Source organism: Vigna umbellata, chromosome 5, assembly GCF_029865625.1.
Source record: "Vigna umbellata cultivar VRB3 chromosome 5, Vumbellata_1.0, whole genome shotgun sequence".
NCBI lineage: Eukaryota > Viridiplantae > Streptophyta > Magnoliopsida > Fabales > Fabaceae > Vigna > Vigna umbellata.
Window position 1 is genome coordinate 59,909,672 of NC_142169.1, and position 27,508 is coordinate 59,937,179.

General features: G+C 33.1%; 5 protein-coding genes across 6 annotated transcripts; 4 read left to right on the forward strand and 1 right to left on the reverse strand.

Annotated features, from left to right (window-relative positions):
- The first annotated feature begins 953 nt into the window (after positions 1-953).
- Positions 954-2,977, forward strand: LOC124824117 (histidine-containing phosphotransfer protein 1-like). 2 transcript variants are annotated; one of them, XM_047296492.2, is made up of 6 exons: positions 954-1,096; positions 1,195-1,325; positions 1,424-1,492; positions 2,217-2,288; positions 2,509-2,581; positions 2,754-2,977. In XM_047296492.2, the coding sequence occupies exons 1-6, from the start codon at positions 1,034-1,036 to the stop codon at positions 2,790-2,792; spliced, it is 447 nt and encodes a 148-aa protein (XP_047152448.1). In that variant the 5' UTR covers positions 954-1,033; the 3' UTR covers positions 2,793-2,977. The 2 variants fall into 2 exon arrangements, with proteins under 2 accessions (XP_047152448.1, XP_087947887.1); XM_088091761.1 differs by lacking the exon at positions 2,217-2,288.
- Positions 2,978-5,694: 2,717 nt separating this feature from the next.
- LOC124824139 (histone H2AX) lies at positions 5,695-6,535 on the forward strand. Its single transcript, XM_047296518.2, has 2 exons — positions 5,695-5,987; positions 6,134-6,535. The coding sequence occupies exons 1-2, from the start codon at positions 5,790-5,792 to the stop codon at positions 6,353-6,355; spliced, it is 420 nt and encodes a 139-aa protein (XP_047152474.2). The 5' UTR covers positions 5,695-5,789; the 3' UTR covers positions 6,356-6,535.
- Positions 6,536-7,343: 808 nt separating this feature from the next.
- LOC124824138 (stress regulated protein) lies at positions 7,344-10,170 on the forward strand. Its single transcript, XM_047296517.2, has 7 exons — positions 7,344-7,929; positions 8,008-8,226; positions 8,657-8,743; positions 8,853-8,999; positions 9,523-9,549; positions 9,658-9,753; positions 9,852-10,170. Exons 1-7 carry the CDS (start codon positions 7,681-7,683, stop codon positions 10,050-10,052), a joined length of 1,026 nt encoding a protein of 341 aa, XP_047152473.2. The 5' UTR covers positions 7,344-7,680; the 3' UTR covers positions 10,053-10,170.
- A 6,808-nt stretch (positions 10,171-16,978) lies between these two features.
- Positions 16,979-18,429, reverse strand: LOC148198751 (uncharacterized). The gene is made up of 2 exons (XM_088115351.1): positions 17,334-18,429; positions 16,979-17,013 (listed from the first exon to the last, which is right to left on the reverse strand). Exons 1-2 carry the CDS (start codon positions 18,427-18,429, stop codon positions 16,979-16,981), a joined length of 1,131 nt encoding a protein of 376 aa, XP_087971477.1.
- Positions 18,430-21,273: 2,844 nt separating this feature from the next.
- LOC124824137 (DHHC-type zinc finger family protein) lies at positions 21,274-26,550 on the forward strand. The gene is made up of 10 exons (XM_047296516.2): positions 21,274-21,477; positions 21,556-21,649; positions 22,318-22,412; positions 22,512-22,679; positions 22,759-22,831; positions 22,939-22,991; positions 24,483-24,574; positions 24,667-24,719; positions 24,817-24,942; positions 26,009-26,550. The coding sequence occupies exons 1-10, from the start codon at positions 21,329-21,331 to the stop codon at positions 26,282-26,284; spliced, it is 1,179 nt and encodes a 392-aa protein (XP_047152472.1). The 5' UTR covers positions 21,274-21,328; the 3' UTR covers positions 26,285-26,550.
- Positions 26,551-27,508: the final 958 nt, after the last annotated feature.

Here is a 27,508-nt window from a genome sequence, read left to right on the forward strand (position 1 = left end):
TTTGATATTGATTAACGCATTTGAATATATATATATATATATATATATATATTATATATATATATATATATATATATATTATATATATATATATATATATTATATATATATATATATATTCTTTTAATTTTCATAATATAAAAATGCTTTAAGGTAATATGTTTATATATGTGCACACATAGACTACAAATTAATATTTGTTATTTTATTTTTATATTACTTAACAATTGCAAAACTGAAATAAAATTGGAATATACTTTTTAATCAAAATATTTTCAGATTTTACCTCTGTTTTATTTATATATTTTCGATGCTAGAAATAATATAATTACATTAAAATTAAAATTAATTAATCATTTTTTATCATGTTAAATTCTTGAATTTAAAATTGAAATGTTAAAATTAACTTGTATTAATGAATATTAGAATACTTGATAGTAGATTCAAAAAATAATGAATTAATCAAATTAAATAAAATTAAAATAAATTTTTGACAATATTTATGACCAGTCTCACACTATCCAGTAAGAAAATTGGAAGGATAAAAGTTACAAAATTAGCTTAATGGTAGGAACTATTTTTTAAAAAAAAGTTGTTTATTCATTCAAAAACTAAAATACATAATAAAGAAAAGTTATAATTAATATAACCATTTTACCAAAATTAGAATATATAATAAATAATGTGTTAATTAGCATAATCATTTTAGCTCAAAGAAAATATTTCTTTCTTTTAAGAATTTTCTATTCACATTTTAAGTTTCTGTTACAATAATAAATCTTAAACTATGATCACCAATCTCAGCAACACATTCTATGTTAAACAAAATAAGTATACGATAAAGAGAAAAATATTTTATTAATAAAACTCAAATTAATTACCATGATAATGGAATATTATATTCCACACCTTGTACACACAAGTTTATTGGCAAAACAAAAATTACTAAATTATATAAACTAGGTAGTAGAAGGAAGACAACATAATTGCTTAAGATCTTGTAAGTTCAAAGTTTGAAAGAACAAGAACAACAATGTATGATTTGTCTCAGCTTGAGAGACAATTGGCTGAATTCACTTCTTCCCTGTTTGATGAGGTAAGTATGTCATTCAATTAGCAATTACATCTCATAAGCTATGTTGTGTTACTGCTGCATCTATTTTATGGTTTTTCTCTATTTGTTTCCTTGAAAAGGGTTTCTTAGATGATCAGTTTAACCAGCTTAAGCAACTTCAAGATGAAAGCAACCCAGAGTTTGTGGTTGAAGTGGTGAATCTTTTCTTTGAGGATGCAGAGAGGCTTCTCAATGAACTTGCAAAGACACTGTAAGGGCACATCAGTTTCTTCCTTGTTATTCAGATCATTGTAAAAAGTGCCTTAGGGAATCTCTTTCTGAATGAATGCTGATTTCTTCCCCAAACAGAGCACAGGATGACATCGATTTCAAAAGGGTGGATGCTCATGTTCACCAATTGAAAGGTAGCAGCTCCAGGTGATAATACTTCTTTACCACTACTTTCTCCATTTCTTAAAACTCAGCAGTAAAAAAGTCACAAATTTTATGCTCTTGGTACTTTTGGCATTACTCTTCTCTCATAATTGAAATTTCACTTTCCTAATTTATAATACAAACCTTTGTAATATGTATTTGTTGTAGATCTTACAGACTAAAAGATAAAGATAAAGTAAATATACTGTGTTCAAGTGAGACAAACTTTATATTACATGTTGATTTTGTAAGATTGAATTAAATTTAAAATATATTTATTAAAAAGATACTAAAATTTTTAAATTTATCTTAACAAAATTTGTTATTAATTGAATATATCGTACGATGAGGATCATTCATTAATGTTAACAGACAAATTATTGAGTAGTTTTTGTTACCCGGAGTATATGATCTCCACATACAAATAACCAAATATGTGCAATGAATTAACCTAGAAATACACAAAGATAGTTCTCAATTACACAATAAATTCTTAAAAAAAAAAGCATTTTCGTCATCTTCATTCTACAGCTTCCATGATTTTGAATGTCAAATGATTGAATCATATATGACTGAGTGTCAAATGTTTGATATAGTATATACCAAAGTTTTGCTTACTTTTCATCCTTGTGTTATCATAAAACATACTCTCCTGAGGATTAGACACAAAAGTTGCACACACAAAATGAGTGTTTTGATAAAGTTATTGGAATGTTGGGAAACACAGCATTGGTGCACAGAGAGTTCAGAAAGTCTGCATTGCCTTCAGAAACTACTGTGAGGAACAAAATGTTGAAGGGTAAGTTCTGTAAGATTTGACAATATGATTTATTCGGAGTAGATTAACTGATGCACTTGAAGTTTAGCAGATGATAGAGTTTTCTCTGTTTTAATATTTAGAGTATTCTTTCTTGAAATAAAAGAGTTCTATTTGTCTTACCAAATCTCTAGAAATATCATTGTAAATTTATTCACTAAACTTTGGACATGCTAAATAGAAAATACATGTTGGTTTTCAGGTGTCTCAAAATCTTACAGGAAATAAAACAGGAGTGTTCCTTGGTAAAAAGCAAGTTTGAAACTCTGTTTAAGGTAAGGGAATGGAGGAATGTAGTACTTTTGCATTGTGACATATTTATATAAGTGCTTTTACACCAACTGAATATAACAATTAAACCCTAATAAAAGATGTAAAAAGAAAAAAAAAAAAAAAACTGTTCATGTCTCGACTAAAGTTGTTATATTTTTACTTATGTGATTGTAGATGGAGCAGCAGGTTTTTTCCTGCAGGAGACTTAGTTAATAGATGGTGATTGATAAGGGACAAGGAAGTTTCATTCAATTTGCAATAACCATAAAAGTAGCATTTTTCATCAACATTCTGTTGTAATTTTCTCTTTCTTTTTCACTGTCTCCAGTATCTGTAATATTATATTACCCTTTCTTTATCTGCAAAGTAAGAAGACACAGAGTCTGTTTCATGTTGCATTGCTTAACTCACTCTTTGTGGGCATCCAAAATTTGTATGAAACTTATTTTAAGTAAAATACAACATCTAACAAAAAGCATATCTAAATTTTAGTTAATTAAAGGAAAGTTAAACTATAATAAAAATATATATTTTGACACACATAAATTTTTTATAATATAATATTATTATTTTTTCTTAAGATATAAAAAATTAATTTTTTTATGATTATTTAAATTTTATGTATATTATCATATCATTGTTCTAAGATGGATTGACTTCTTTTACACTTAGTTATCATACATGTCCTATGCTTTCTCTAGTATAGTTGAAGTGTGAGTTCTTAATTTACACAATAACCAGAAATAGATTATTCCTACCCTCTTTTCTTTAATTTAAAATGTCTATAATTGAAGTAGTCATTTATAAACTATTTTATTAATAAAGGTTAATCTAATTTATAAAAATATTCATATTTTGCAAGGAAAAATGGTACAATGAATACGAATTGATAAAATTCTTTCTTACAATATATATGATTAATATTATTAAAATCATATGGTTGAAGTGTTATCTAGTGAGAATTGTGTAGTAATTGTTAGGAGGCTGCATTAAACAATGTATAGAAACAAAATTAAGTTTTTTTATTTATAAAAATAGAAACTAAATTAAGATTTTTTTTATAAAAATCAGAACTTAAGGTAAAAAAAACCAAACAAATCATAAATCCAGGAGACCGAATTACTAATTATTTCTTTTTTATTTTTTGAGATATTTCATATTCTGATTGTCATTTGTTTAAATATGTATAAACTTTATATTTTGTAAATTGGTGTAGTGTTTTTTTTTTCTAAGTGCTTGTTATTTGTTTCTATTTTGGTAGTATTTTTTCTTTATATAAATATTAATGTATCTTATTAAATTTAATTTTGTTTCAGGTAAATCAATAAAAATAAATAAAGTTTAAATTTTATCAAAGGTAAATTAGAGTTAGTTGTTCCATCTAATCATACAGTGCTGATAAGACAATTCTTTTATTTAACCTATTTTAATAACCTTGGATTAAATATATAAATTATTAATTAAATAGAAAGATAAAATTATTTTTAAATGAGTCAGTAGTATTATTCTCATTTTTTCCATTTCACTTATATATGATTTTCTTCCTTTTTATATTTTTTAATCACGTTATGAAATATATATATGTTATTTAAAAATGGAGTATATGTTAATAATTTCCTTTTTTACACTTGATCAATTTATCATAAAAAAAACGCTATTATTTATATAAAAATTTAAATAAAAAATTCAGAAGAAAAATGACTTCATAATAATTCCATCATATAAGTTGGAACTTGAAACACTACTAGATAAGCCTCTTTAAAGACAATATTTCAATTTGGCACAAAATTTATTGTATATTTCATGGTAGTATTTTTAAAATTTAATAATTTTGATTAACAGCATTTTAATGTATGTTGAAGTGACATTTTAGACAAATTGGTTGTATATAATTTTTACTTTTATTTTGATGATCAACTGTATTAACTTTAAGACTCTCTCATGCTAATATGTTCTGGGACTTTCTTTATAAACTTGTGCACAAAAATATCTCACAAATTATAATATATATTTGAAAATAAAAGTATGCAAGCATAACATTTTAGGTGTAAAACTTTCCTCCTCTTCTTAATGTTGTTTTTTATTTTTAAATTTTGTTAAAAATCAATCATTTTTTAATCTTGAAACAATTAAAAAAAACTTTATTTTGATTTTTATTTATTATCATTAATTTTAACTTTTACAATTATAAAAAAGTTAAACGACAAATGTAAAAAAGTTAAACCTGATCAAAACAAAGGAAAAAAATTAAGATAAAATTGGGTATATATATATATATATATATATACATATATATATATATATATATACATATATATATACATATATATACATATATATATACATATATATATATATATATACATATATATATATATATATATATATATATATATGCATATTTATATTGTAAATCTCACTTTTAAAAACTTGGATTTATGTGACATTCAGTTAAGTTGAAACTTATTTTCCAAAATAATATTACAAATTATTTTAATAATAATGTTTATAAATTTACAAATCATTCATAACAACCTTATATAACTTGAAAATCATGATTATTAATTTAAATTCTGTGTTTTTTTTAGTAAGTGAACTTTCTGAAAATACAACTACTCTTATAAAAGAATTAAGAGAAATTTTTGTATATTTACTTTTTTAACATAGATAATTAATACATTTATGGGTTTACACTATTTTGTATGATATAAAATTTGTACATACCATTAATAAAATAAGCAATTACCTTATTATATACCTTTGTTTTGTTGCTTGCTATTAGATATCAGTGAAAATTTATACTAATTGCGTAATCTATTTTCTTCTCAATATTTTTTTATTAAACTTTATTATAACATTTTCAACCAAAATTAAAACAATAATACTCCATTGAATTAAAAAACATATACTTATACTAATTAATTATTTGTGTTAAAATACATGCAACAAGAAACACTTGAACATTTTGGTGACGCGCCTGGTAGAAAAAATTCTTGAAATGGAAAAAGCAGTTTCCCGCGAATCTCAGTGGGGATGCCACCTTGGCAATCCGTGTCGCACAGTTTCAACCAGTCAGGGTGGATTATCGGGCCCTATATAATGACATTCTACTCACATCTCCTCTCATCTACACCTTTTGCCTCACTTCTAACTCACTCTCCTAATCGCAAATTCTAGGGTTAGGGTTTTCATTTCTAAGCATATTAGAAAATGAGTTCTACTGGTTCAACCAAGGGTGGGAGGGGCAAGCCCAAGGCTTCCAAATCCGTTTCTAGATCACAGAAAGCTGGCCTTCAATTTCCTGTTGGAAGAATTGCTCGATTTCTCAAAGCTGGCAAATATGCTGAGCGTGTTGGTGCCGGTGCTCCAGTCTACCTCTCTGCAGTGCTTGAATATCTGGCAGCCGAGGTTGGTTTCGTTTCTTGATTAGGTTTAATTTTTAATCGGTTGTTGTTTTTCTTATTGATTTGTTTGTTAGGGTTCTGATTGACCTAAAATCTTGAATTTCTCTGTAATTTGTTTGTTGACAATCGGTTATTTGTTTATTTATTTAGGTTTTGGAACTGGCCGGTAATGCTGCCAGAGACAACAAGAAGAATCGTATTGTTCCTAGGCATATTCAGCTTGCGGTGAGGAATGATGAGGAACTGAGTAAGCTTTTGGGGTCTGTCACCATTGCCAATGGAGGTGTGTTGCCCAATATTCATCAAACTCTTCTTCCCAAGAAGGTTGGCAAGGGGAAAGGCGAAATTGGGTCTGCCTCTCAAGAGTTTTAGGGTTTTAATGACTCTTTTTAGAAAAATAGGTTAATTTCGTTTTGGTTGTAATATACTTGGTTTCGTTTATCTCTATATATTTCCCGAGAGGTTAAGTGTTTCTCAGTCCGATGATCTAAATGATGTATGTCTTTTTGGATGTATATGAGAAATGAAAATTGGTGTTTTTGATCGTTTTAATGAGTTATTGTTGATACTTATAATATCGCCTTATGAATCCATCTGTTTTAAACGTAATGGCATCACGCAATAGATTCCCGTATTGTTTTTGAATTAGGGAATGTGGAACGATGATTGCGGGGTCTCGCCAAAATAACTGGGTTGCTTTGATTCTTAAGTAGAGCGAGCCTTTTTAACTCTTTCGATTTTGTGGTTCTTTTATTTTTTCAGTAAGGGTTTATATTGTCATCTTTTAATTGATCCTCCCTTCCTTATGCTTTGTGGGAAGTGTTCATGCCTGAATGTCCTTGGTGAAACGTTGTATTCATCCGTGGCATTCGATGGTAGGGCTGACATTTGGTTTTACTGGTTTTCATGTTTTTTAGTATCCTTTTGTTAATTGTCGCAGAGTAATACTTTCAGCATTTACTGTTGTCTTTTGAAAATAAGCTTACGTCATATTGCCCAATGATTTCATCATATTAAGGACTATTTGTGTCAGCGAGTTGCAACACTCAGTTTCAGCTAGACTTTAGATTCTTCTGGTAGGTGCAACAACGGAGGTTATGTATGAATACTAGTGGGGAAAGTGCTTAGGGAAATTTCGTTGCATATTTCCATTTTCTTAGACACGATGAAAAGGTTTTTGCTTGATTTTGGAAGTATTTTAGGCGTATTTTGGCGGTCTTTCAATTGATACTCAATGGACGGGGAATGAAATATAAAATTGATTATTGAACAATAGTATCAAATTAATGAAATTTGAAGTGTATTTCGCAACCAAAAGGCAAGAGGGTCTAAATCGATCTTTGTTAAAAGGCGTCAACGTCATTCTGTTGGAAACGGCGTCGTCATGTCAGATTTACAAAACGAAGACATTTTTTCTTGAATATTTTAGTCATTAATTTGCTTCTATCTGGTTTTCGTTTGCATTGATGTTTAAGAAAATCTTGCAATTTATCCCAATTGTATAATAAACAGTAACCCTTGGTTACATGATGGAAAATTGTTTCTTGATTTTAAAATTGGTTATCTAGTATTTATGTGGTGAAGAGGGCATGCAATGAAAAATTGGAACACTGACCCTCAAAGTTGAGTCCGTCGAAAACAATCAAACACGCAGATAGAGGTAATTTCATTTCACCCATCCTAATAATTTCGATGAAATGGTAGGTTTTGGTTTGATGCAGCGTGTGGGTGTGGTCCTGACACCGTGCCATGGACAACTCAAACCGAGAACTTGTGAGTTTAGGGTAAGAATCCGATGTTCCTCCAACATTTATGTGTCTAGGAAGAAAGTGCTGGAGAAAGTGGACGAGGAGCTAGCAAAGGGAGATGACAGAGCAGCGCTGGCACTTGTGAAGGATTTGCAGGGTAAGCCTGGTGGGCTTGGATGCTTCGGTGCAGCCAGACAGGTTAGCCTTGTGTCCTCTTGCGCGTCTTCTCAATTTTCTATGCTTTTTGGATAATCTTTCTCTATGCTTATTCTGTAGGTGCCTCAAAGGCTTTACACCTTGGATGAATTGAAGCTAAATGGAATTGAAACTTTGTCTCTTCTGTCGCCTGTGGACACGACTCTTGGTTCAATAGAAAGAAATCTTCAGATTGCTACTATTCTAGGAGGTCTTGCTGCATGGAATGCCTTTGGAATTTCCCCACAACAAATCTTCTATATATCACTGGGGTTGCTATTTCTATGGACACTAGACGCGGTACTTACTCTAACCTAGAGATCATTTCATTTCACCAGATTTATGAAGTGAAGTTTTTCTAGAAGAGTGATTTGTTCTATGCTTGTTTGTATCTTCTGCTGGTCCAACCAATTGCTTACTCTTGCATTTTCCTGTTTGGGGAGCTTATTCTCTTTTCTCATGCTTTGTTGTTTAACCTTCTTAGATATGCTGTGTCCATGTTTCGATTTGTTTCCAATACGCATATGAATAAAAAGTGTTATTTCCGTTAACCTAATTGTCATATATTGCCAATAGCAGACCTTTTATTACTATTTTCTGTAAGTATCAAGGAATTGCATTGTTGAATTCTGGACCAAGTTTGTCTATCAATCTTCATTATATTTGTGTTTTTTCATTGACATGCTAATTGAATTGCATCGCATGCTCATCCAACCAATTTCTTCTGTAGGTCTCTTTTGGTGGAGGTATTGGTAGCTTGGTTGTTGATACAATTGGTCACACTTTCAGTCAGAAATACCACAATAGGGTTATTCAAGTCAGATTCATGCCATTCTATTATCGCACACTTACAAGTAATTTTATTTCAATTAACTTACATAATCTTAGTGACCATTAAGTAACCATGTCGAAATTTAACTGTGCAGCATGAAGCTGGCCACTTTTTAATTGCTTATCTGATAGGAATACTTCCTAAGGGATATTCTATTTCTAGTTTGGATGCTCTGCAGAAGGAGGGATCTCTGAATATTCAAGCAGGCACAGCCTTTGTGGATTTTGAATTTCAAGAAGAAGTAGGCTGCTTTTTTCCCCCTTATATTTTAACGCAGTCCAATTGCTTTTGAGGAATTCTTTGGCTCAAAGAACGGGAGGGAAGAAATTTTGATTAGACATTTTGTTTAGTTAAGAGGAAGGGAAGATTAATGTGCTTTTATATCCTTATGATTTTGGATTTCGTAACGTGTAAATAAAGATGTTTATCATTATAGTCAATACACTTGAAATGTTTTATATTCCTTTCCCTCCCGTCCAATAAAAAGTTTAACGAGAGAATTTTGTTCCCATTCTAATTCCTTCTAAAAACTAAATCATATAACAAAGATTTATAGCAAGAGTAACAACTGAGAATGTGGCGTTGCATGACTATGTCGTAGTAATTTGACTTTGAACTGTCACAATTTACCTGTAAGTCTGTCTTTAAGTGACCGTTTCAGTTGCATTTTCTACTCATCAAACTGCTTGATTATCCAGAGAATCACATTTGTATTTAGTTGACAACTATATTTATTGATTGGTGGCGCTTTTCACTTCATACAGGTTAATACAGGAAAAGTATCAGCTACAGTATGTTGCTATCTCACTGACTTCTAATTCTCAGTGCTTACAAGCTTGCTTAAATAGATATTCTGCACGTTACAAAATTTTAGTAATGTGACACAGCCTTGGTTTTAGACATTGAACAGATTTTCATGTATAGCATTGGCTGGGGTGTCTACGGAGTATCTTATATATGGATTTTCTGAAGGAGGTCTGGATGACATAAGAAAGGTTTATGCAATTTTTTGGTTACTTTCTTAGTCATGACAATTAGAAAGCTTACACATAGCATTGCCATTACTAATTATAATTTTGTTAAATGTAAATAGTTGGATTTACTGCTCAAGGGATTAGGCTTCACACAGAAGAAGGCAGATTCTCAAGTTAGATGGTCTTTGCTAAACACGGTCTTGCTCTTGAGGAGGCATGAAGCAGCTCGAGCTAAGGTTGCTGAGGCTTTGTCAATGGGAAAATCTGTTGGAACCTGCATTGACATTATAGAGAGCTCTATCGATGTTTCAGATCTTTAATCGAAGCTTTTGATTATTCCCTTCTAATGTTGATTAATATTTCTATAAATTTTCATTTGGTGTCTCTGTCTTGCTCCGTTACTAGAGAAAAATGTGAATGAATATCTACTTTCACTTCTATCTTGAGCAAGTTGTATCCTGTGTCTAATCTTTGGTCCATGTTGAAATCCATCTCGGTCAAAGTTGAACCTTAATAAGAACATGCTGATCTTTGGAAGACTATTCGAACGGTCTTTACTGAGATTCATCTCGACTAAGGTAGACCCACGTCAAGCTACGCTACTCTCGCAGAGTGAAACGTGATAATGGTTAGTCAAGGAAGCTTCGCTTGGTAATTCCTACCGAGATCTATCTTGATCAAGGATAAAATACCTCACAAGAAGGCAAAATTACAAGTCATTGGTAGTAATATAAACGAAGTAGATTTTATTCAAAGCTGACAAGAAAATGACAATACATATATCAAAATCATTAAACATTAGTTCAACAAAGTCCAAAAGACACAGGTAATAAAGTACCTAATTAATGTATAGTTCCTAACAACTCTAAGATACATGGGCTTTTCCTGTAACATCCACGGGCTGAGGAGAAGGCTTTGGACTAAAAGAAGACGACTTCTCGCCTACATCCTTGTAGGATTCACTAGCATCAACAACATTGTCATTACATCAACGACATCAAGCTTGGTGATCTTGTCAATAGGGACTAATGTCTTTTGATGAATGTTCTTGTTTATGTTGAAACACTCATAAACAATAGTCTGGGGAACTTTCTTAAAGCCTTCTTCATGCTCAGATATAACATACTTTTAAAGTTTTAGCAACTCCTCAATCATCCATTCGAGAGTGTTTTTCCTTCTCAGTATAGGTCAAGGTAAGTTCCTCCAAAGCTTTCTTGGCTTTCATCTCCTTTGTCTCTTCTCGGCTGCAAAACGTGCTACCTGCCTCTTAAGTTTGACCAATTTGGCCACTATCTTTGCTCTCTTTCCATTTTCCATCTCCTTCCTTAGAAGATTGGCAAGTTGATGACCATAAATGAGTGCGCGACTATGTAGCTTGACAGACATGTTTATCAAATGAATTTGGAGTACTCTTGCCCACCTCCTAAGTTAGAGATATGTGTATATTGTTGCGTTAGAGATATGTGTATGCTGTTGCGTAGACCAAGTTGGATCCCAAACAAGCCATCCCAACTTTTCATCTCTCACAGATTTTGTAATGTACTGTTTTGATGCATTATCTTTTTCAGGATTGTTTGTTTCATTCTCGAGACGATTCTTAAGAAGGACATTGTTAAGGACATATGGAACTCTATGAAGCAGAAAGGTTTCACGCGTGTCAAGTGCATTCAATTACATGCATTGAGGAAGGAATTTGAAACACTCCACATGAGGATTGGAGAGATTGTGAATGATTATTTCATTCACACACTTACAATTGCGAACAAGATGAAGGCTAATGGTGAAAAATAAAAGTGACTCAAAAGTGGTGAAAAAGATATTACGCTCTATAATTTAACAATTCAACTATGTGGTCTATTCAATTGAGAAGACATTAGTATTCTATCTATAGATAAATTACAAAGTCGTTTGCTAGTGCATGAACAAAAGATGAATATCTCAAACAAGGAACAAGCCTTGAAGTTCTTCTAATCGCGGACAGGAAGGGCAAACTTCGACAAATCTATTATGCATTACTTCAATTGTCACAAACTAGGGCACTACTGAAGACGTATGTTATTCACTGACAAAATACATGTGCTCGTGAATATTTAGATAAAATTTACAAACATATAGTTGATATTTGTGAAATATAAATACTCTACATAATAAGTCACACGTAATTTACCTATTTATAAACATTAGAATTGTCAATTTGACCCATAACTCCGGAGCTAGCCCTAACCCATTCTTAAAAAAGCCTCCTCTTAAGAAGTCCTTCAAATGGGGCAAAAAAAAAATCCCAATCCCCAAAGGCCCCCCTCAAGGGGGTTAGGGTCAGAGTTAAGGTGGGTTTAGCCCCACTAAAAATTTTTGGAAACTAAATTTCAACATTTTCATAGTAACTATTAAAAGTACTAAATTTTATAATCATGTAATTGATTTTTTTATTTCAAATTATTAAATAAAACTAATTAATTATAATTTAATAGAATATTTAATATTCTAAATAATCACTTTTTTAAATAATTAAAAACAATTACAAACCACACACTTAATTTTATACAACTAAATAGTATTACAAATTTATTTTACTAAAATATTATAAAAATGATTTTATTTTATTGTCAATTTTAATATAATTATGTCTTATATTGCAAACACCAATTATTAAAAAAATTATATATATTTAGTATTATCAAAATAACCCCAAAAAGAGACAATAACATATTAAATTGATTTAATATTTGCTTTTACAGTTCTTAAAAAGAATCACTGATTTGTTTCTTCGACTTTTAAAATATCACTCAATCTGTTTTTAACTATTTAAAATTAAAATTAATTCAAAAATTTATTATCTAAAATTTTTGGATCATAACTAGTATTAATATTTTATGTGTAAATTAAACTTACGTTTTTTTTTTCTCTTTTGATAAACTTTTCTCAAAATCACATAAAGATATGTTATTAATTTCTTAAAAAATTATAAAAAAAATGAAAAGTTTAAATAGACCAAAAAGTACTAAAGAATGACAAATGTTACCGTGTTTCAATTCTTTAACTAACACATTAAATAATTTATTTTTAATTTTTAATTATAACACATAACATAAATGCATATTTATGTTTATGACATTTAAAATGTAAACATTTTGAGTGATAGTACTACAAGATTAAATTCTATGGACGAATACAACTGCAGCCTCCACAAGATTTATGAGTTTTTTCTTTTCATTTATTATTTATGTTATGAGCATGGTTTGTTGAGTATAAAATAAAAAAAAATAATTTATATTTAATTGGGTTAAATATGATTTTAGTCCCTCAACGCAATTTTATTTTTTGTCCCTTTTTCAAACTTTGGTACACTTTAACCCTTCTTATTAAAGAAATTATAATTTTTCATTATGCAGACATTAAAATTAAACTGAGCTGACTTAACGATGTTGTGCCACGTCTTTTACTTTTACACTGAATCAATCTTTACAGCTTTTCTGCCTCTCTCTCCTTACCTGCATCTTCACGCCCAGCTTCTCTCCCTCCGTCTTCCACTCTTCTTGCTCGTCAAACCCCGACGTGCAGCCGCACACCTCTCCTCCTTGTCCACCACCACACACATCGCAGCTGCATCTTCCGCTCCCTGACCCCTCTCCTCTTGATGGCACAGTCAAGAAAAATGTAGACTTTGGTTCAATTTTGGGGTTTTGAGCTCTTTTCTATTTCTTGAAATGGGGTTGGCTCAAGTTTGGGTTTTTGAGCTCTTTTCTGAAATGGCGGTTAATCAGACCTTTGGTTTAATCAGACCAACCAACCTGTGCCACATCTGGGCAAGGACTCTATGAAGGGTTATATTGGTTATCTAGTCACATAGCTAGCTTGGACTGATGTGGCTGGTGTTGTTTGTTGCTATCATTTTAGTGTGTTTGAGCGGCTGGTGCAGGTTTTGTTTGATTGTAATTGTTATAGGTGTTGGCCTGGACCGTGACCTTTTGGGAGAAGAGTCTCATAGTTGCTATTAGAAAATTGTTCTTCCTTGCTGTCAAGGAGAATGTAGAAAGCCCCAAATCTAGTGTGTTGGCACCGATGCTTTTCTATAGTAGCAATGATGAAATATGCCTCCACTTGTGATTTATGTTGCTCAAACATAAATTCATAGAAGAACTGCAGCAGAGGCTTCTGGGCATTTGTAGAAGTTCATGAAATCACATATGTGTATGAGTGAATGCATTGTGGAAGGGAAGAGAATAAACCCAGAGAAAGAAAACTGTAAAACGTACTTTCGTATTATTTGAATAATTCTGTCTTGTACAGCACAGAGAAAGATTATATAAGGGAGAGGGAAGAAACAGAAAGAGAAACAGAAAGGGAAAAGAAAACAGAAAAAGAAACGGTGGAGCGGTGCACGTGGAGTCATTAATGAGAGGCAGTAACGGTGCTTTTAATAGTGTTCTGACAGCCCCCCTCAAGTTTGGCATAGATATTCAGAGTGCCAAGCTTGGAATTGATGGTATGGAAGGTGGAAGGAGGAAGGGCCTTCGTTAAGATATCAGCGAGCTGTAAAGTGGTATGGATGGGAAGAAGCTTGATAGTGCCTTGCTGGACTTTTTCGCGAATGAGGTGACAATCTATCTCGATATGTTTGGTTCTTTCGTGGAAGACCTGGTTAGTAGCAATTTTGATTGCAGAGTGGTTGTCACAGAAGATGGTAGCAGGTTGATAGAACGGAACGCGAAGATCAGTGAGAAGATTGGTGAGCCATTAAATTTCACAGGCAGTTTGAGCAAGAGCACGATATTCAGCCTCGGAAGAGCTACGCGAGACAGTTGATTGCTTTTTGGATTTCCATGATATTGGGGAATTGCCCAAGTAAACGATGTATCCCGTGGTGGATTTGCGGGAGTCAGGACAACCAGCCCAATCTGAATCGCTATAAGCTTTCAAAGTAAGAGTATTAGTAGCTTTTAAAAAAATACCCTGACCTGGTGTTTGTTTGATGTAGCGCAATATTCTGAAAGCAGCTTGGTGATGAAGCTTAGTTGGGGAAGCAACATGTTGACTTAAGCGGTGGACCGCATAGGTGATATCGGGACGAGTGTTGGTGAGGTAGATAAGTCTCCCAATTAATCTTCTGAAGGCAGCAGGATCATCAACAGGATCACCTTGAGAGGAAATTTTGGTAGAGAAGTTCATTGGTGTACTAACAGGAGCAGCATCAAGCATCCCTGTTTCATTGAGAAGATCCAAAGCATACTTGCGCTGAGAGAGATGGATACCTTCATTGCTTCGTGCCACCTCAAAACCCAAAAAGTAAGACAAGTTACCAAGATTTTTAATTTTAAAACGATTATTAAGCATGTTGGTAATGTGATTAATGTCATTGATGTCATTTCCTGTCAATATTATATCGTCTACATAGACAAGCATGATAGTAATGTTATCACCATTGTGTTTGGTAAAGAGAGAATGATCACCTGATGTTTGTGTAAAATCTTGAGAGAAGAGAAAAGAAGATAATTTATCATACCATTGACGACTAGCTTGTTTCAAACCGTAGAGTGATTTGTGGAGGAAGCAAGCTTGGTCAGGGCTTGTTGCAGTGACTCCTGGTGGTAATTGCATGTAGACTTCTTCATGCAAGTCTCCGTGTAAGAAGGCATTATTGACGTCTAATTGCCTTAGATGCCAGTTTTGAGCAGAAGCAAGAGATAAAATAAGACGCACACTAGTAAGTTTTACCACAGGTGAGAAAGTGTCAAAGTAGTCAATGCCCTCCATTTGAGTGTACCCCTTTGCAACAAGGCGGGCCTTGAATCTATCTATTGTACCATCAGCGTTGCGTTTGGTCTTGTAAACCCATTTGCATCCTATAGCCTTTTTATTTGGGGGTAGAGTAGTGATGGTCCACGTATGATTTTGTTCCAAAGCAGTGATCTCTTCCTGCATGGCCGATTGCCAATGTTGGTATTGTATGGCTTCTTTGTAGTCTTGTGGATCATCAAAGCTGTCTAAAGAAGAAATAAAATTTCTATATGCAGTAGATATTCTATCAAATGTTAGAACATGATCAATAGGATATTTAGTGCCAGTGTTGCTATAGGAAGAGATTTGAAAGTCTTTTAAATAAGCAGGGGGTTTTCTTACTCTAGTGGACCGCCTTGGAGAATGAGTGTCATTCTCTATATTGTCTTCATCATTGTTTTCAGAATCAGAAGAATTATTGAAAGTAGGAATTTCATAAGGTTGGTCATGATCATAAGACATTTGATTATTATTCAAAGGTAAAGGAACAAGCAAATTATCAGTAGTGGTAGAGTTTCTATCAGGAAAATCAGTTTCATAAAAAATAACATTTCTGGATATTTTAATATCATGCTTGTCAAGATCGTAAGTTATATAACCTTTGGTAGTAGGATGGATCCCAAGAAAGAGACTGGGCTTGGCACGGGGATCGAGTTTCTTCCTATTAGCTTGAAGGGTGCTCACATAGCATAGGCAACCAAACACTTTGAGTCTACTAATATCAAAATCTTTCTGATACAACCTGTCAAAAGGAGAACTATTTTGCAGAAAAGGTGTAGGCATGATATTAATAAGGAGAGTAGCATAATTGAGAGCATAAGTCCAGAACTGAACAGAGATATTAGAATGAAAAATTAAAGCTCTAGTGACATTTAGAAGATGTTGATGCTTCCTTTCAGCTATACCGTTTTGTTGGGGTGTTTCATTACAGGATGTTTGATGAACTATGCCTTCAGTCTTATAGTAATCATGCATAATAAATTCATTGCCATTGTCAGACCTAATGACCTTTATGGTAGTTTTAAATTGATTTTTAACATATGCAATGAAATGGATGAGATGTTGACGGGTTTCAGATTTAGTTTTCATCAAATGTACCCAAGTGTATCGAGTATGGTCATCAATAATGGTTAGAAAATATCTATGAGAGTGTAAAGAAGCAATAGAGCATGGTCCCCAAATATCAACATGTATAACATCAAAAGGATGTAGAGCATAAGAAGTACTGGAAGGAAAAGGGATACGTTTTTGTTTTGCAGCATGACAAGCATTGCAATTATCAGATCTAGAGTCAATACAATGGTATTTTTGTTTTAAGATATCTAAACATCTATCAGACATATGACCCAAGCGATTGTGCCAGAGATTATTACATCCAACTTTACATATTTGGTGAGTATTTACAGCATTGTTTGAGTGTTGCCTGATGGTGTTGCAGTTACGAAAAATGTATAAACCAGCATGAGAGTTAACTGAACCAATCTTCTTGTTTGTTGTCATATCCTGAATAGAACAGACAGTATTAGTAAAGGTAAGGCATAAATGATTGTGTGCAACCAATTTAGATACAGATATAAGATTATAGCAAAAATCTGGAATGAAAAGAACATCCTTTAAAATGATCTTGTCATATATTTGAATAACTCCTTTATGAGTAGCTTTTGTTTGCATTCCATTAGGTAAATTGATAGTAATTGGGGTAATCTTTTCATAGGATTGAAAATGATTAAGAGAAGAAACAACGTGATCTGTTGCGCCAGAATCTAAAATCCAAGAGATACTACCTTTTTCTTTGTGTGAATTAAGACCAAAAATGGTTTTACCTGTAGTAGTGGAGGTAGAGACTATAGAACTGATTTGATTAGTAGATGCAGACCCTGTATCATTGGTGGGTTTGATAAGAGCCATTAAAGCTTGATACTGTTGTTGAGTTAGCCGGACTTCATGATCAGGAGCATAATCTTCACTCTCGGTTTTGGTTTCTTGATTTCTGGTCATGAAGCTTTTTCCACTGTGGAGTCTATGACCGGGGGGAAATCCATGTTTTTTGTAGCAAACCTCAATGGTGTGGCCAGCTTTACCACAGTGAGAGCAAGTCTTTCGATTGGTATAACTTTTGTTGGCAGGGAAGCCATTTTTCTTGAAACAAACAGATTCAGTGTGCCCATTTTTACCACAATATGAACATGAAATAGGATTAATAGCAGCTACACTTTTTGTTTCTAAAGCATTAAGAAAGTTGTTATTCATAACTTGCCTTTCTTGTTGTACAACGTATGAAAAAATTTTGGAAATAGAGGGCATGGGATCCATTAGAAGGACATGAGATTGAATGTTACCATATTGCTCATTCAACCCTCGAAGAAATTGCAGAACACGATCTTCATGCTTTCTTTGGGCAATAATCATACTCATTGTGCAAGAACATGATATTTCACATGAGCAAACCGGTTCAGGACGAAAATTTTCAAGTTCATCCCATATGATTCGAAGCTTAGTGAAGAATTCTGTAACAGTGCTATCTCCTTGACGCAAGAAAGCTGCTTCATTTTGCAATGCAGAGATCCGTAAGAGATCTCCCTGAAAGAATCTGGATTTGAGGTCATCCCATATGGCTTGAGCACTGTCCATCCAAAGAATGCTGTGTCGTATGTCAGGTGAAACAGAGTGGACAATCCAGGAGACCACCATATTGTTGCATCTCTTCCAGGTATTGTGAGTGACGTCCTCCTTGTGTGGTTCATTAGCAGTTCCATCAACAAACTGGACCTTGTTCTTGGCACTTAAGGCAGTAAACATAGATTTGCTCCAGGCATGGTAATTATTTGATTCAAGGAGTGGAGACACAAGAGAAACGGCTGGGCTTTCACCAGGATGAAGATACAGAAAACTAGAAGAACTGTTATGATCTTCTGCCATTATGCAAGAAACTGTGAAAGAAAACAAAAGAAAGTAAAGAAAAGGAGATTTAGGGTTGGCGCAACAGAGCTCTTCAAAGAAGAGCTCTGATACCATCATAGAAGAACTGCAGCAGAGGCTTCTGGGCATTTGTAGAAGTTCATGAAATCACATATGTGTATGAGTGAATGCATTGTGGAAGGGAAGAGAATAAACCCAGAGAAAGAAAACTGTAAAACGTACTTTCGTATTATTTGAATAATTCTGTCTTGTACAGCACAGAGAAAGATTATATAAGGGAGAGGGAAGAAACAGAAAGAGAAACAGAAAGGGAAAAGAAAACAGAAAAAGAAACGGTGGAGCGGTGCACGTGGAGTCATTAATGAGAGGCAGTAACGGTGCTTTTAATAGTGTTCTGACATAAATATCTTAAATTTACCGTTTTAACTTTAGCTAATATTTTTAGATTGCAAGCACAGAATTTATTAGTTAAGTTGATTAGAAGATATTGCCTACTCTGCTATGCCACCGGTTCTCTGTCATAGAATTTTGGGTTCTCTGTCATTCTTCCACCCGAACACAGGAAAAGGTCCAGAAGCACCTTCCCTTGGCTGCCATTATGAACACCTTTGTATATTTTCAATGATAAAAAGGGGATGAGATAAAAGAAAAGAAATAGAATTTCTTAAAAGAAAATGAGGCAGACGAAAAAATATATTACATGGATTATGAACACCTTTGTATATTTTCAATGATAAAAAGAGTGGTTGACATTGCTGGTGGTGCTTGGAATACCATAATTTACTCTCTTATAAATTCATGAATGTTACTAAAAAGATTTTATTATGGAAAAATGACACTTGAACAACCATTTTTGACAACATTTAGACATGCGCACACGTGTTTAAATTTGAGTGGTCCATTTTCATTTAATTTTTCCAACTGGACCACTCAAATTTAGACACGTGTGCACGTGTCTAAATGTTGTCAAAAATGATTGTTGAAGTATCATTTTCCTTTATTATGTGTCTGCTTTATATGTATGAAGTCTATATCAGTCGATGATTCGAAATAGATGTACCTGTTTATTGTTAAAAAAACTAAGTGTTTTTATTGTGCAAGCTTTTGTATAAATACGTACTTTTAGAGTTCACGTTACCTCTAATTGTGGAAACATTAATAACTCTTTTTCAGTTGCCTCTTTTAATCACAATTATTGAAACTTTTTCTGAAACACATGTTAACATTTCAAATATTAACTCAAAAGGGCATCCATCACATAAAACAGTTCATTACTGAGACCTCTCTAATTAATGATATCCATTGTTTTTCTCGGACATGTATATATTTGAGAAATTGGCAATGTTTCTAAATTTTTATTTTGAAGAAAAGGATAAAAAAATGTATTGATAAGCAAGTTGAAGAATGACAGAGAACTATTCTATTTATCAATTATAATTTTCACTTATCCTTGCAATTAGAATGGTAGACAGCATCAGATGGTTGCTTTCAGGAAATAAAAAAAGTAAAAGGATTTGACCGTTCTCATAAATTCCAAGACTTGATAGTTATTAACAAGTGCTTGAAAGTCAGGTTTTGTTAGGTCCACAGAGAAGCTTCAATTTATTTGGAAAGGGATTGAATATTTTTAACTTTTATATACATCGTACTAAAATGCAGAGTCCCCAGCATACACATGGTTCTCTATAGTCAGGTTTTGTCGTTTTGCTTTTACTTATAGAACTCTCCTCTTATAAAAATTTCAAATTTATTTTCTATAATAACTATTTTTTTTACAAATTAGAAATTAATTATATTTTTTCTTGTATTCAAAATGAATATTTTTTCTAAAAAAACGATTCATGAATTGGTCCTGACCCACAAAACTTTTGAAGATATTTTGGTCTTGTGAATTTTTTTTATGAAAAACTTTTTGACCTGTGAATTTTTTTGACCCACGAGTTAAGACCAAACTATATAAGGGAGATAAAATTGACTGATCTAATAAACATGTTACTATGAACTTGTAAATGTTAGTTACTCATAAAAAATTATAATTGAAAATTTAATTTATATTTTATTAAATTAAATTTTATTAAAATTTAATTTATATTTATTAAGTTAAATTTAAATAATTTATATTTAATTTAATAATTTATATATTTTTTAATATTTCTAAAAATTTATAAAATATTTTTTTAATTACAAACATATATTCGTGAGTGCTTACAGATTTAAAAAGATAAGATAATTTTTAAACGGATATTCAAAAATTTAATTTATAATTTACTAGATTAAATTTAATTAAAATTAAAACTTAATTTATATTTTTTAATTTTACTTAAATTTTATTTTAAAAATTTATAAAATATATTTTTTAAATACCTATAAATATCTCTAAGTATGCTATAGTTTAAAAAAATCTGTAAATATTTTTTAAATAAATATTCAAAAAATAACGTGTAAATAACAGATATTTTCTTTATTACAAATCGAATAATAAATAAACATTATCTTATCTGTACCTTATTCTTAGTTTCAATGTTTATTTTTTTTTCATCTCTCTTAATTACACTCATAATATTCTCGACAAAATTAGAAATGTATCGCATTTGACATGTCAAAATCAAGTTGGACCGGACCTATCCGACGCTGAAAAACAAATAAAAAAAACCAGAAATTCTCTTACAACCAAAAATCCTAATCAGCAAAAATTAGATCATAATCCAATAAACAAAAATGGAATCAAGCAAATTTATCTAAAATTTAGAAAAGTAAAGACACATTTAAATAATAATATTATTGTAATATATTTATAATTTATAATTTATAATTTATAATTAATAAAAAAATTCATCCCTTGGATCTGGAGAGGGGTGTAAAAATGATGAAATGGGCATAGGCACAGGAAAAAGGAGTAATGGGCGTAGAGTGGTTGTTGGTCTGCCATGGTTTGGTCACTGCGGTGGTCGTTGTTTCTTTCCTCTGCGGTCGATGGCCAATTTTCGAAGGCACTTTCATCCAACGCATACACCATTTTCTCACTTTCGGTGCTTACGATTATTTCCTGTAACTCTCTTTCTCTCAAATTTCCTTTTTCGCTTCCTTCAATTTCAATGGCTTCATCTCTCACTCTCTCTATTGCAGACGTTTCGTTGGCGCAGTTTTCGGCCATAAGTGTATGGATGCAGTTCTTTCTGTCGAATATTATTGCTGCGATCGTCCCAATCCTCTTCTACAGGTACTACTGTTCTTTTCTATTTCAATCCATTTCTTCAACTTCTCTTTCAGTGAAATTGTTGGTCCTTATGACTTTGTGACCTACCACTAGCATAACAGTGGAATCCGTAAGCAATTCCTCTAGTTTTTCATTGGATGAATTGCTTCGCCTAATTCATTACGGAAATCGTTTTTTATATTATCTAGGTTACGATTTGCTCACTTCTGACGTGTGAATACTTCTTATTTGTGTCATTTGTATGCCATAATTACGAAAGGGATGCAAATGCCTCCACTTCGTATATCCTTTTAGGATCATGGCGATATCCTTAACTTGCACAATCTTGAATGTCCTTATATTTTAAAAGTTCTAGTCCCTTAAAAGTTCTAGTCCTGTACGATAAAACTGTAAGTTCCGGTTCCCATGTGGATACGAGATAATTCGGACCATATTTATAACATCATTATATTTATAACATCATTGAAAACTTTGGGAGGACCAGAACTTCATATTTTCTCGTATAGGAATTAAAACATAAAATGGGGACAATTATAGGAAATAAAAGAATAATTTAACTCATTGCATATTATCCTAGGGGTGAGATCGTGGTTTCTTTTCTTTTCAGAAATTCTTGACTGCAATTTTTTATGTTCTCCATTGCTTTGAATATTAAACTTCTGTTTGTGCAGATCATATACATTGTGATAATCAGTGTTACCTATTATTTCGTTGCCAAGTCTTGCTTTGCCTATATCCCCGGATACTATATAAGTGGAATTCACAGGTAGTGTAGTGCTGGGCCAGTGTTGTACTCTTTTTTACTTAATGGTTTCTTCAGCATTATTCTATCCTGAATTATGTTAGATCTTATATTTTTGTTTAGGTACACAAGCTTATTGGCAGTTGCTGTTGGAATTCTGCTCTTTCTTTTGACCAGCTTTTCTGATCCAGGGACCGTAAACGCTGAGAATGTTTCTAATTATATTTCTGCTTATCCCTATGATAATATTATTTACTCAGAGAAAGAATGTTCCACTTGCAAAATTCCAAAGTGAGTTTGACACTGTTGTTGAATTTTGTTGAAATGTTGGCTATGTCATCTATAAAACTGTCTTAATTTTTTTGTGCAGACCTGCTAGGTCTAAACACTGCAGCATTTGTGACCGGTGTGTTGCTCGATTTGATCATCACTGTGGATGGATGGTTAGTAATATTTGAAACTCTCCTCTTGATAAGGTTGCTCGTGTGGTTCTCATTTAATATATATCATATACTTTTTTGAAGATGTACTGAAGTTGTTTAACTCGCAGAACAATTGCATTGGGGAGAAAAACACACGGTATTTCATGGCATTTCTATTATGGTGAGTTCAACATGTATTCTTACATAAGTATCATTTTTGTTGAGAGACTAAGCAAATTTTTTTGAAGTTTCCTCTCCTTAAATAAAATTAGAGGTTCACAAAAAATATTCCAAGAGGTATCTGTTGGTCATTTGGCTGGTATGGCAAATAGGCAAAGTGGATAGTGATAAGTTAAAGTCGCTTCTCATTGACTTGTGTGATATAATTATTCTTATATTGCTCTGTTCAAGTAATTGATGATTTTCTCCAATTATAAACATAAAAACATTACTCACAAGTTTTAGTTAGCTTGCTATAAGAGAGTGCAATTGATTGAAGAACTAACTACAAATGAAGAAAGTTGAACAATATTCACAGCATTGTTGGGATCAAACTTTACTAATCTCCTTCTCATGACCAATCTTGATCATATAAGTTTTCTTCTCTTACTATCCAATGTTGTAATAATTGATAAAAATCAACAATCATTAATTCCATAAAATTTGGATCCTTATGTTTCTTTATCAATCATCAATTCTTCAACCATCAACTGAATAAACCTGCGTTGCAATATAGAGACAATCAATGAGTTAAATCCTATTCCTAGAGTCATGTTCATTTAGTGGTTTATTTTCAATCGAGATCAATAGATTAATTTCCAATCAATCCTAAGACTACTACTGCAGCAGATGATATATATCAAAATAAGACTGTGATTGATTATATTTGATCCCAACCAAAAAATGGCTACTGCCACTATATTTTTGCACTTTGGATAGAAATTTTTATATGCTTAAACATCCTTCCTGTTCCTTCTTTTTTGGCTTTTCCTTGGCCTTTGGAACCCTTGAGTTACCAGTTCCTTTGTATTTTTTCTTACTGTTGTACTATAGGGCAGATGGCTACCACTAAATATGAATGGTGTTCGTAATTTCCATTTCCACAATACTAAGTTCTATCCATTTCCTTAGCGTACAGAGTGATTGGATGGCCCTGCTGCATTCCAGTTTCTTTTTTTATCTTTTATCATCTCTTCCCTCTCACTTTTCTTTGTCTTGTTTTAGAAGATAACTTAACTTCATTCTTGTTGTATCTTTACCACAGGTAGCCAAATCGTGTCAAATTGTAGGATTCTAATTGTGAATTTACAATTCTAATAACTATGTTGTGTATCTATTTTCTGTTTCATTAATTTTATTTGTATTCTGAAAAGAAAACTTCCGTTCCCGACATGGTACTTAACTATTTCTTTACCAATTCACTGTTTCATTATCAATTTAGTCTTGAACTTTTCAAAACATTGTCAGGATGTGTTTTTTAATGTGCTATTTTGCAATCTTTAAATGCTATTCAATCTGTTTCCTCCCCTCCAATGAGATGTAGTATAGATAACTAGAAAATCTTAGTAATAATCATTAGTCACCGATTTCAACTTTACCTTCGATTTGCAATAGGTTATACATTCTTCATCTCTGCTTCAATTTGTAGTTGTGATTCTTTTACATCTTGTAGGCATTTCCTTATATGCTTGTATGGAACAGTTGCCATTGGCTTGGTTCTTGCTGGAAGACTAAGAGAATTAAGAGTTGTTGATATTCTAACCGGTAATATATATTTGCAACTAATACCATCCTCGGATTAAGTTTTTTGTTTTTACTAACTTTGATACTTCTCTATGCTTGTCATAACCAAGCAGTTTATTATGGAATAGAAAATTCTTTTCTGGATTTAGCTCCTAATATTGTGCAGGTGAGGGATTTGTTTTGTCTGTACATGCTGATTATGTTTTCTATTTTGATTCCCTGTTTTCCATTTAAATGGTTAGTGATATTTTGTTATCATACAGTGGTTGTTGGGTTCTTACAACACTCAGATACTTCTTATGGTGTTCCTTGCAATCATTGGGATGCTGTTAGCTGGTTTCTTTGGTTACCATACAAAGCTTTGCATTACCAATACTACCACTAATGAGGTACCTTATACCTAACCTTCAAATGTATTTAGTAATTTTTAGTAAATTATAAGGAGCCAGGTCGTGTCAAGGAATTCTTTATCTTTTTTTTTCTTATTTGATAATAAAAATTCTCATAAAGGGAGGGATCAGAATGCTACGCATTTAAATAATTGAATTAGAGATGTAGAGTATGGATACCTTGTGTACATTCCCATTAAGTTAGAAGAAAATGCTCTACATAATATCTAATTTGAAGTTTACATGATCGCTGGATAGTAAAATAACTGATGTGGTATGATGATCTAGAACAAGTTTGCATCTGGACAAACTGACAGCGTTGTTAGAGGTTCAGTTTTCATAAAATTCTTTTGAAACAAATTGATCATTAGGTAGCACTAGAACAAACCACTTTTTGTTTGATTGTCTTGTTGGCTCTATTTGATCTTTGTAATGCCTGCTTGTTTATCTTCCTGAGACTGATATTTTATAATCTACCACCTTTTGGTGAAAGGAATGCTGGTGAATATATTACTTTTGATAAATTTATTTTTTGTTCTGTGAGTGTTTGTTTCCAATGCCGGAGTCCTTCTGGTACCACCGTTTCCTTCCCTACAAAAGCAGTCCTTCCAATGTGGGATTAATCTCCTTAATGTGGTCTGATATTTAAGTCAGTTAAGTTGGTGAGTGAGCTATGCGTGGGTTCAATCTCCTGCAAGTGCTCTGTCACTTTCCCATTCCCTTACCCCTCTTCCCCTCCCCCTTGTAAGATGTATTATAAATCTCCCTTGGACTTAAAAAACGCAGTAGCAAAATCGTTGCACTGACAACCCTACACAAATTGGACGGTTGCTTCATCATCTGAAATTAAAAAAGAAAAAAAAGATCTAGGTCTGGCTGCTTAAATTTCAACTTACAGTTATTACTGGTTTGGGAATGCAGAAATTGTTCACAAGTACAATTGCTCTATATTGTTTATCACTGTTCAATTCTTGTGTCCTATTTAGCCAGAAAACTGTATGCTTATGAGAGATGCTAATGCTCCCCTAATGCTCAATGAAACTAAAGGTTTCTATGTGGATCTCAGACTTTTAAGTGGCAAGACTACATTGAGTGGCAAAGGAAGCTAAGAGAAGCAAAGGTGAGCGCTGAAGCCCTAAAGCAAAGTATCGATGGAATTCACAGTGAAAAACAGCCCTCATCGAGCAAATGGAGAGCCTTTTTTAAAAAATCACCTCTAGAAGATGTGGTAGTTGTTAAGAATAACGTTTACGATAAAGGCTTCTTCCACAATATTCAGGAGGTTATTTCCCCTTTCTCTGCAAGGTGGTCCTTTACACAAAACAAATTGAAGTCCAGATGAGTATGATTATAACTGACGTGTCTTTGAAGAGCTTTGTGGGCTAGTTGCACATATATTGAGTGGATAGTATGTCCATTTATTTAGATTACCCAATAAATATTTTGAAAACCAGAAATGTTATATTAAATGCAGTTATCTGTTAGAGTTCTAGACTAGGTGTAGACTGAATTGATTGGCTGTACTTGATAACCCTGCTGCTTTTTTGGTTGTGTTGTACTATTTGTTTCTAGTAAAAGCAGAAAGATATCTGTGTACTCTCTTGCATATTTTTTTGGTTTAATGTCTCTGTAGGTCTCTATTTTCGGCGTGAATTTCAAATAGGTCCCTTTTCTTTTCGGTGTCTCAATTGGGTTCTTTTTTGTGTAAAATTGGAGCAATTAGGGGTCTGCCGTCAAATTACACAAACAGCCGTTTAAGTTTGCCTACGTGTTATTAAAAATGATTTTGAATTAATTTTTGTATTAAAAAATGGATTTGTTCTTCGAGGGCAAAAAAGGCAAACTGGGGCAAACCTTTTTCTTCTTTTCTTCTTCGATTGGAAGCGCGGTTCTTCTTTTCTTCGAATCCAGCCACCACGCCATCTCTTGACTCCTCTCCCAGCCCAGAACTCCGATGAAGGGGCGTCTTCCCTGCGTGCCGCGAAACCGGCCACCGCGCCACCACCTTCCCTATCTCCCGTCTCCCTTTGAAATCGGCAACCCTAGGGAGGGGTTCGTCCCGTCCGCCGGCTCACGCACACAGGCCGCCGCGTCCTGGAGGCCATCACCACTGCTTCCAGCCACCACTGCGCGCACACTGCCGCTTCTGCCAGACCGACCACTGCTTGTGCCGCCGGAGCCCTCGTCAGCCCGAGCAGAGTCCGCCAGCGCTTTCTCCGATCCCTCTCTGTGCCACGCCGATGCCGCCCTCTATGAGGCCATCCACCGCGAGCCGTGAGCCAAGGTCGTGCCAGTGATGCAATTCCCAGCCACCGTCGCCGACGGTGCACTCCTCTCTCTCCGACGTTCTCTTCTTTGCTGGCAAGGAGGAACTCCCTTTCCCCTTCATTTTTCACACGACACTGCCATTAATCTAGCTCCGACAATTGCCGTCCTTCGCTAGAATTTGCTGTCGACAATTGTTTCCATATCTATTTTCTGTTTTGGGTGTTGGGGGTGTTGGGATGAATGTATGTGATGGGAAACATGGTTGAGGTTAGGAACCGAGTGAGTTCCTCTCTGTTTT

What these genes read in the sequence shown, in the direction of transcription:
- LOC124824117 (XM_047296492.2), top strand. Translation starts at nt 1,034, where the DNA reads ATGTATGATTTGTCTCAGCTTGAGAGACAATTGGCTGAATTCACTTCT. An exon ending in AATGAACTTGCAAAGACACT is followed by an intron (nt 1,326 to 1,423) that starts GTAAGGGCACAT and finishes TTCCCCAAACAG; the next exon opens with AGCACAGGATGACATCGATT. An exon ending in GAGGAACAAAATGTTGAAGG is followed by an intron (nt 2,289 to 2,508) that starts GTAAGTTCTGTA and finishes GTTGGTTTTCAG; the next exon opens with GTGTCTCAAAATCTTACAGG.
- LOC124824139 (XM_047296518.2), top strand. Translation starts at nt 5,790, where the DNA reads ATGAGTTCTACTGGTTCAACCAAGGGTGGGAGGGGCAAGCCCAAGGCT. An exon ending in TTGAATATCTGGCAGCCGAG is followed by an intron (nt 5,988 to 6,133) that starts GTTGGTTTCGTT and finishes TTATTTATTTAG; the next exon opens with GTTTTGGAACTGGCCGGTAA.
- LOC124824138 (XM_047296517.2), top strand. Translation starts at nt 7,681, where the DNA reads ATGGTAGGTTTTGGTTTGATGCAGCGTGTGGGTGTGGTCCTGACACCG. An exon ending in GCTTCGGTGCAGCCAGACAG is followed by an intron (nt 7,930 to 8,007) that starts GTTAGCCTTGTG and finishes CTTATTCTGTAG; the next exon opens with GTGCCTCAAAGGCTTTACAC. An exon ending in CAGGAAAAGTATCAGCTACA is followed by an intron (nt 9,550 to 9,657) that starts GTATGTTGCTAT and finishes CCTTGGTTTTAG; the next exon opens with ACATTGAACAGATTTTCATG.
- LOC148198751 (XM_088115351.1), bottom strand. Translation starts at nt 18,429, where the DNA reads ATGGCAGAAGATCATAACAGTTCTTCTAGTTTTCTGTATCTTCATCCT. An exon ending in CTCTACCTCCACTACTACAG is followed by an intron (nt 17,014 to 17,333) that starts GTAAAACCATTT and finishes TGTTCTATTCAG; the next exon opens with GATATGACAACAAACAAGAA.
- LOC124824137 (XM_047296516.2), top strand. Translation starts at nt 21,329, where the DNA reads ATGGGCGTAGAGTGGTTGTTGGTCTGCCATGGTTTGGTCACTGCGGTG. An exon ending in AGTTGTTGATATTCTAACCG is followed by an intron (nt 24,575 to 24,666) that starts GTAATATATATT and finishes ATAACCAAGCAG; the next exon opens with TTTATTATGGAATAGAAAAT. An exon ending in CCAATACTACCACTAATGAG is followed by an intron (nt 24,943 to 26,008) that starts GTACCTTATACC and finishes TGTGGATCTCAG; the next exon opens with ACTTTTAAGTGGCAAGACTA.